This window comes from Dipodomys ordii, unplaced genomic scaffold (genome assembly GCF_000151885.1).
Source record: "Dipodomys ordii isolate 6190 unplaced genomic scaffold, Dord_2.0 Scaffold141, whole genome shotgun sequence".
In the NCBI taxonomy this organism is placed as follows: Eukaryota; Metazoa; Chordata; class Mammalia; order Rodentia; family Heteromyidae; genus Dipodomys; species Dipodomys ordii.
In genome coordinates this window covers 1,974,035-1,983,360 of record NW_012267357.1, presented here as the reverse complement: position 1 = coordinate 1,983,360, position 9,326 = coordinate 1,974,035, and the positions used below count along the sequence as shown (strand labels likewise).

The 9,326-nt window shown below is 44.3% G+C and overlaps 1 protein-coding gene across 1 annotated transcript in view; it reads left to right on the top strand.

The window, feature by feature from the left end:
- Positions 1-9,326, top strand: part of Snap29 (synaptosomal-associated protein, 29kDa) — a 29,839-nt gene that overhangs the window by 14,204 nt on the left and 6,309 nt on the right. Inside the window, exon 2 of the mRNA XM_013031513.1 lies at positions 5,840-5,925. Within this exon, the coding sequence (XP_012886967.1) occupies positions 5,840-5,925 (86 nt within the window). The remainder of the gene's footprint in view (positions 1-5,839; positions 5,926-9,326) is intronic.

The following is a 9,326-nucleotide window of genomic DNA, read 5'->3' as shown; positions in this document are numbered from 1 at the left end:
TGGCTTTTTCTGCTTATGTGGTGCTGAGGAATTGAACCCAGGGCCTCATGCATGCAAGGCAAGCACTCTACCACTGAGCCACCTTCCCAGCCCCCCCTTTTTTTTTTCAGCACTGAGCAAATTTTTATTTAAAAACTAATGAAAGGCAGGGAACTGGTAGCTCACACCTATAACCCTAGGGAGGCTGACATCTGAGGACTGTGGTTTGAAGCCAGCCTGGACAGCAAAGTCCCTGAGACTCTTATCTCCAATTAACCACCCAAACAGCCAGAAATGGAGTTATGGCTCAAATGGTAAAACACTGGCCTTGAGCAAAAAAACTTCAGGGATAGCACCCAGACCTTGAGTTCAAGCCCCAGTACTAGCACAAAAACAAACAAAAACCTAATAAAAGTATATAATAATTACATTGACCGAGCAGGCACCAGGCTTTGATCTTAGGATTACAGCATACAGCATAATAGGTGGTCAATTAATGCTAGCTACAATGATTATTTTCTTGTAATTGATTTGTTCTTACAACTTGAAGAAGAGGAATCACTATTATCCTATTAGAAGTTATATTAGTTTGCTCAAGTTGACATAGAGCACACAGGATTGATACTTACACAGTTTTGAAGGCTGGAAGTCCAACATAGCTGATTTCTTCTGAGGTCTTTTGCTGTGCCTTGTAGATGGTCACTGTCTTACTACATCTTCAGTGGTCCTCCATCTGTGTGTATCTTTATCTTAAATCTCTTCTTTTTTTTAAATTATAGTTTTTTATTATTATGGTGTTGTATAGAAGGGCCATTTCAGGTAATGAGAACCTTTCTTTTTTTGGACAATGTCACTCTGCCTTTGCTTTCTCCCAGTTTCCCCCTTCCATCTCTGTCCAGAAGTTACATAGGTCATTTTCCACATACTGTATACTGAACACCATGATTACACTTCTTTTTTTTGTTTTGTTTTGTTTTGTTTTTGTTTTTTTGGGTCCGGTCATGGGGCCTAAACTCTAGGCCTGGGCACTGTCCCTCAGCTCTTCAGCTCAAGCCTAGCGCTCTACCACTTGAACCACAAGCGCCACTTCCGGCTTTTTTCTTTTTGCTTATGTGGTGCTGAGGAATCGAACCCAAGGCCTCTGGCATGCAAGGCAAGCGCTCTACCACTAAGCCACCTTCCCAGCCCCCATGATTACATTTCTTCACCCCTTCTTCCTTCCCATTTGGTGGTACTCCATTACTCCATCCTCTCTTCCCCCTCCCCAGCAAAAGAAAAAAAAAAAAACTCAAAGTAAAACCTACCACCACCGCCATCAACAGCAACAACAAACATGCTGCTTCTGATTATATTCATCTGATTGACATGTAGTCTGTAAATCTTCACAAATGAAGTTTCTAAGCTGGATACCAGTGGGTGATATGTATAATCCTAGCTATTCAGAAACTTGAGATCTGAGGATCATGGTTCAAAGGCTAGCCCAGGTTAGACTCTTTTCTCCAATTAGCAACCAAAAAACCAGAAGTGAAACTGTGGCTTAAGTGGTAAGAGTACTAGCCTTAAGTGAAAAAGCTAAGGGACAGCACTTAGGCCCTAAGATCAAGCCCCAGTGACAACACACATAAGAAAAAACTATTAAATTCCTTCTCCAAGCCAGGCACTAGTGGCTCACACCTGTAATCCTGGAGACTCAGGAGACTGAGATCTGAGGATTATGGTTCAAAACCAGCCAGCCTGGCCAGAAAAATCTGAGAGACTCTTATCTCCAATTAATCACCTGAAAACTGGACAGTTCCAGCTATGGCTGAGTGGTAGAGTACTAGCCTTGAGCAAAAAAAGCTTAGGGACGGTGCCCAGGCCCTGTGTTCAAGCCCCAGGACCAACAAAAACAAAAAGGTTGGGAATGTGGTTTAGTGGTAGAGTACATACCTAGCATTTGTAAAGCCCTGGGTTCAATTCCTCAGTACCACATAAACAGAAAAAGCTGCAAGTGGTGGTGTGGCTCAAGTGGTACAGTTCTAGTGAGCAAAAGAAGTTCAGAGACAGTGCTCAGGCCCTGAATTCAAGCCCTAGGACTGTCAAAAAAAAAAAAAATGCTGCTCCAGTCATTGTGACTCCAATGCTTTGAAAGAGAACATTCATCTTGGGGCATTTAATCAATACAAATGTGAGTCACTTTACAGAGCCAGGCTTAGTGGTTCACATCTGTAATCCCATCTACTCACGAGGCAGACCATAGGAGGGTTGAAGTTTGAGGTCAGCCCAGGCAGAAAAGTTCATATTACCTCCTTTTAACTAATAGCTGGGCACAGTGGCATGCACTTGTCATTTTATCTATAGCAGATAGCTTATAATAGGTAGATCTAAATCCAGGCAGGTGTCCAGGCAAAGAAAGATTCTATCTAAAAAAATAACCAGCACAGAGCCAGGCACTGGAGGCACACCTGTAATCCTAACTATTCAGGAGGCTGGGATTTGAGGATCACAGTTCAAAGCCAGCCTGAGCAGGAAAGTCTGTGAGACTGTTATCTCCAATAAACCACCAGAAAGCTGGACATGGCACTGTGGCTCAAGTGGTAGAGTGCTGGCCTTGAGCTGAAGAGCTGAGGAACAGCGCCCAAGCCCAAAGTTTAAGCCCCATGACCGACAAAAAAAAAAAAAAAAAAAGAAAAACGGAAAGAAAGAAAAGAAAAGAAATAGGAGAATCTCAGTCCAGGCCAACTTGGACTAAAAATGTAAAACCTTGCCTGAAAAATAAGCGACTCGAAAAGGATTAGAGGTGTCATTCAAAAGGTAGAGTATGTAAGTTTGAGAAACGCCTTAGCAAGCTGGCAAGACTGTGTTTCATGATACAGGTTGAGTATGCCTTTCCTGGAATGCTTGGGACCAGAAATGTTTCAGATTTCAGAGTTGTTCAGATTTTGGTATATTTTGGCTGAGTATTCCTGATCTAAAAATGTGAAATCTCGGGCTGGGAAGGTGGCTCAGTGGTAGAGTGCTTGCCTTGTATGCAGGAGGCCCTGGGTTGGATTCCTCAGCACCACATAAGAAAAAAGAAAAAAGCCAGAAGTGGCACTGTGGCTCAAGTGGTAGAGCATTAGCTTTGAGCTGAAGAGCTGAGGGACAGTGCCCAGGCCCAGAGTTCAGGCCCCATGACCGGACCCAAAAAAAAAAAAAAAGTGAAATCTGAATACTCTTAAATTCAAAAGTTAGTGTGTGTGCCAATAGTGGGGCTTGAACTGAGGGTATGGGTACTGTTCCTTACCCTTTTCACTCAAGGTTAGTGTCCTGCCACTTCCAGTTTTGGGATAGTTAATTGGAGATAAAAGTCTCACAACTTTCCTGACCAGGCTGGCTTTGAGCCACAGGTCTCATCCTTCTGAGTAGTTAGAATTAAAGGTGTGAGACACCGATACCTGGTCGAAAGTTTTTTTGAGTGCTAGCACATTGTCCAAAACATTTCAGGGTCTGGAACAGTTTGGATTTTGGACCTTTGTTTACAAGATTTCTAAACTGTATCAAAGGAAATAGTAAAATGTTCGTTTGCTTTGAACTGTGACATCTCCCTTGCACAAACCTAGAAGTAGAGAAAGCCCCTGGGAAGCTGGCAACATTGGTTGACTGGCTGGTTGAATGGCCTGTTCATTGGTTTTAGTACTAGGAAGTAAAGCCAAGGTTTCTTACATGCTAAGTATGCACTCTACACTGAGCTAACACCCTCAACCTATTTTTTTTTCTTCTTGTGCTGGTACTGGGGCTTGAATTCAGGATCTAGATGTTATTACTTAGCTTTTTCCCTTCAAGGTTAGTGCTCTACCACTTGAGATACACCTCTGTTTCTGGCTTTACTGTGGTTAATTAAGAATTAAACTCTAGGGGCTGGGAAGGTGGCTCAGTGGTAGAGCACTTGCCTTGTATGCATGAGGCCCTGGGTTCAATTCCTCAGCACCACATAAGCAAAAAGAAAAAAGCCAGAAGTGGCGCTGTGGCTCAAGTGGTAGAGCGCTAGCCTTGAGCTGAAGAGCTGAGGGACAGCGCTCAGGCCCAGAGTTCAGGCCCCATGACCAGACTCCCCCCCCAAAAAAAAAACTTGATGACAGACACCAGTGGTGCATGCCTGTAATCCTAGCTACTCAGAGGCTAAGATCTGAGGATCATTGTTCAAAGCCAGCCTAAACAGGAAAGTCTGGGAGACTTATTTCTACTAAACTACCAAAAAACCAGAGTGGTACTCAAGTGGTAGAGAACTAGCCTTGAGCAAAAAGAAGCTCAGGAACAGCACCTAGGCCCTGAGTTCAAGCCCCAAGTCTGGCACCAAAAAACAAAAAAAACAAAGTAAAGCAGCTGTCATATTTTAGTGAAATAGACTTCAAAGTACTCAGTATTATATACCCTGCCTGGTCTTCCACCAAAAGATCAGCGCCATTAAGCGATCATGTTCTTGCCATTACTTAGAAAAATTGTAGAAAGCAAAATTGTTTGTTTTGTTGAGATAGAGTATCACTGGAGCTCACTGGAGCTCAGGCTGGCCTCAAACTTGTGATCCTCTTGCTTTAGCCTCCCAAATGTTGAGGTTTCAGGCATACCCTACTATATACAACTGGAAAAAGCAAAGCTTTTTTTTTTTTTTTTGTGAGTCACGTAGCTTGAACTCTGGGCCTGGGCACACTGTCCCTCAGCTCTTGAGCTGAAGGCTAGCGCTCTACCACTTGAACCACAGTGCCACTTCCGGTTTTCTAGTGGTTAATTGGAGATAAGAGTCTCAGGCACTTTCCTGCCTGGGCTGGCTTTGAACCTCAATCCTCAGATCTCAGCCTACTGAGTAGTTAAGATTACAGGCATGAGCCGCCAGCACCTGGCTAAAAGCAAAACTTTTTATTGGAACAGCTCACAAATGTGTAAAGCCATTACCCAAATGTTCATTAGGGTAAATCTCACAGCTTTGTAGGCAAGACTACTACAGTGGCCCTATGTGGTTTCTTCCTCTGTGTGTCCTAAGCAACTACATTCTGCCCAACTATTAACATGGCAGGAGTCATAGCTTTAAGACAGTAAGTACAGGGCTGGGAAGGTGGCTCAGTGGTAGAGCGCTTGCCTTGCATGCATGAGGCCCTGGGTTCAATTCCTCAGCACCACATAAGCAAAAAGAAAAAAGCCAGAAGTGGCGCTGTGGCTCAAGTGGTAGAGCACTAGCCTTGAGCTGAAGAGCTGAGGGACAGCGCCCAGGCCCAGAGTTCAGGCCCCAAGACTGGACCCAAAAAAAAAAAAAAAAGACAGTAAGTACATTCTTTTTTTTTAGTCATGGGGTTCAAGCTCAGGGCCTGGGCACTCTTCCTGTGTTTTTTGGCTTAACATTAGCACTCTGTCACTGAGCCACAGCACTACTTTTGGTTTTCTGGTGGTTAGTTGGAGATAAGAGTCTCATGGACTTTATAGATGTGAGCCACGAGCACCCGGCGAGAACACATTATTGAGGAAATTGTAGAAGGGAGGCTCCTTCTTGGGGCCCCAAAAAGAGGAGGTTAGAAGAAAGATGAATAGAGTAGCTGACCTTTTTTGTGTGTGCATATGTGCCAATACTGGGGCTTGAACTCAAGGCCTGGGTGCTGGGTGTGCTTCAGATGGTAGAAAACCTGCCTAGTAAGCACAAGGCGGTGAGTTCAAACCCCAGCTGTGCTTCTAAAACAGTTATGTTCCTCAGCCCACAGTGCCCCGAAGGGCTGCTCAGATCCCTGTTTTGTCCAGGAGTTTAATACAGGAGTTGGTCAGGAGTTGAGCATTTGCTAATCAACACAAGCATCACTTGAAATGATTGACAACACTGATGTTTTTGCTTTGCAAATGTTTTGTTTTTATCCAGATTGAAAGAAGCTATAAGTATAAGTAAAGAACAAGAGGCAAAATACCAGGCCAGCCACCCAAACCTCAGAAAGCTGGATGATGTAGGTGAGTAGAGATCTGTGTACATGTGCACATTTGGATCCTGGAACAAGAAGTTTCTAGCTTTGTCCCTGAGGGATGTGGAGACAAAATACTCTCAGCACTGGTAGGCAGGAGCTAGATTGACAGGCCTTACAGACTGGTTGTGCTCTTGGGGAACCAAAGATTTGGGTTAAACTGGGTGCCAGGGGTTCAACCTATAAGGAGGTTGAGTTCTGAGAATCACAGTATGAAGTCAGCCTGGACAGACAAACTTAGTTAAGCAGCAAAAAGCAACTTAAAAAAGGCCTAAGTGGTAGTACACAAACCTTGAGGAAAGAAGCTAAAGGACAATGCCCAGGCCCTAATGTCAAACCCGAGTACCAGCACAAAATAATTGACAGGAAGGAAGGGAGGGAGTTATACTGGGATTCTTTGTTCCCTCTCTTCTTCCCTCTACCTTGGAGGGTGAATTAAGAAAGTGGGAGCCTTGATATTCAGAAGGCTGAGGTTTGAGGATTAAGATTTGGAGCCAGTCCAAGTAGACAAATCTAAGAGACTCTTAGCTCCAGTTAACCACCCAAAAAGAAGTGGAGGCACCACTCAAGTGGTAGAGTGCCAGCCCTGAGCTCAAGAGTGCAAGACCCTGAGTTCAAGCCCAAGAACCAGCATTTAAAAAAAAAAAAGAGCACAGGGAAACATGCTGGATTGCAACCAGCCCTGGCAGGAAAATCCATGAGACTCTTATTTCCAATTAACTACCAAAAAGGCTGAAGTGGAGCTGTGGCTCCAGTGAGACAGCACCCATATGCTGAGTTCAAGCCACAGGACCGCACCAAAAAAACCCAGAAAAGTTTAATAAAATTAATAGAACAAAAAGGAGAGATCTGATGGAGAAAGCACCTAGGCTCAGGACATACTAAATGGATACAGTTCATTATGAAAATGTAACCCATGGGAGAAAGCTAGAGAAAACTAAAATACAAAGGGCCCAAGAAACCATCCTCAATATCTCTCTGAAGAAGGAGAGAAAGAGCTTGCACACACATACACACCCCCACCAAAAAAAAAAAGAAAAAAAACCCATAACTTTAAGGTTGGAGTTTTCATTTATCCCTGAGCTCTTTTTTTTTTTTTTTAATTAGTCATTGGGCTTGAACTCTGAGCCTGGGCACTGCCCCTAAACTTTTTCACTCAAAGATAGTGCTTCATTTCTTTGAGCCACAGCACCACTTCCAGTTTTCTGGTGGTTGATTAGAGATAAGAGTCCCACGGACTTTCCTGCTCTGCCTAGCTTCAAACTGTGATCCTCAGATCTCAGCCTCCTGAGTAACTAGGATTACAGGTGTGAGCCATTGGCACCCAGCATCCCTAAGCTTTTCATTCAAAGCTAGTGCTCTTCCACTTAAGTCACAGCTCCAATCCTCACATCTCAGCCTCCTAAGTAGCTAGGATTTCAGATGTGAGCCACTAGTGCCCAATTTAACACCATTTAAACATCTTTGATTTTAAAAATGTGTTTCTGCAGAACTAGAGGGAATCAGGGGAAAACATACAACAGCAGGACCCATCAGCTGCACTGGACATTGACCAAAATGAACTAAGCAATTCAATGGCAGCGATGGGAAGGAGGGAACAAGTGGGAAAAGGGAACAGCTGATGCTATGCAAAACAAAAGAAATGTACATATCACCCAATGTGGAAGAAATAACTCATAAATGTTATAGACCATTATAGACAATTCGTCCTATGAAACTTAGAATGTGTTTGTGACTTTAACTAAGCTTCACTATCCCACAAGACTATAAAATTTGGGAAATTATGTAACCACTTAGCGTGAGCTGGTGACTCACACAGTAGCCTAGCTACTCAGGAGGCTAAGTTCTGAGGATTGCAGTTTAAAGCTAGCCCGAGCAGAAAAGTCTTGCTCTTATCTCCAATAAACCACCAGAAAACCAGAAGTGGCTCTGTGGCTCAGTGGTAGAGCACTTGCCTTGCATGCCTGAGGCCCTGGGTTCGATTCCTTAGCACCACATAAGCAAAAAGAAAAAAAAAGCCGGAAGTGGCGCTGTGGCTTAAGTGGTAGAGTGCTAGCCTTGAGCTGAAGAGCTGAGAGACAGTGCTCAGTCCCAGAATTCAAGCCCCATGATGGGGGCGGGGGGGGGGAATATATATATATATATATATATATACACACACACATATATATGCATGCACTTTTAGTCCCAGCTACTTAGGAAGTTGAAGCAAGACAACTGCTTAAGTGACATAGAAAGACTCTGTCTCAAGAAGAAAGGGAAGAGCCAGGTGCCAGTGGTTCATGCATGTAATCCTAGCTACCCAGGAGGCTGAGATCTGAGGATCTCGGTTCAAAGCCAGGCCAGGCAGGAACATCCATGAGACTCCTATTTCCAATTAGCCACCAGAAAACCAGAAGTGGTAGAGCACTAGCCTTGAGCTAAAGAGCTCAGGGACAGTACCCAGGCCCAGAGTTCAAGCAACCACCACTGAAAAAAAAAGAAGAGGAGGAGGAGGAGGAGGAGGAGGAGGAGGGAGAAAAAGGAAGGAGGGAGGGAGAAAGGGAAGAAGGAGCAAGATTGAGGGGATAGCTCCATGGTAGAGTATATGGCTAGTATGCACAAGGCCCTAAATTTAATCCCAGCACCAAAATTTAAAAAGTAAAAATAAGGGGCTGGGAACGTGGCTCAGTGGTAGAGCACTTGCCTTGCATGTCTGAGGCCCTGGGTTCTATTCCTCAGCACCACATAAGCAAAAAGAAAAAAGCTGGAAGTGGCGCTGTGGCTCAAGTGGTAGAGCGCTAGCCCTGAGCTGAAGAGCTGAGGGATAGCACCCAGGCCCAGAGTTCAGGCCCCACGACCGGACCAAAAAAAAAAAAAGTAAAAATAAGACAGTCTATTTCCTATGTCTTATCCATGGGTCTGTGTAGTTTTGCATTGATGCAGTTTTTCTATTGTATCATTATTTGTATGGGGCTATTTCTAGGATTTGTATGCCACATCTATCCAGGTGATAGATAGGCTAAGGTTCTTAGGTCTGCCAAGGGTTGAGGGAAAGACTGGAGTCTTTCTATGCTGCTCTCCTGGGAACATTTTCCTCCAACCCTTCAACTCAACCAGGATTCTTCCTCCCTGGTATGTTGTATATATTCCCACCCCTGACTCTTCATGCCCCAGAGCCAGCCACTTCATCTCTTCCACACGTTTTTCAGATTAAGATCAGCGTTGTGGCTGAGTACCTTTAGCTCATGCTAGTAATCCTAGCAACTCAGGAGGCTGAGATCAGAGGATTGATGTTCAAAGCCAGCCTGAGCAGAAAGATCTATGAAACTTTTTTTTTTTGGGGGGGGGGTCCTGGGACCTGAACTCTGGGCCTGGGCGCTGTCCCTCAGCTCTTCAGCTCAAGGCTAG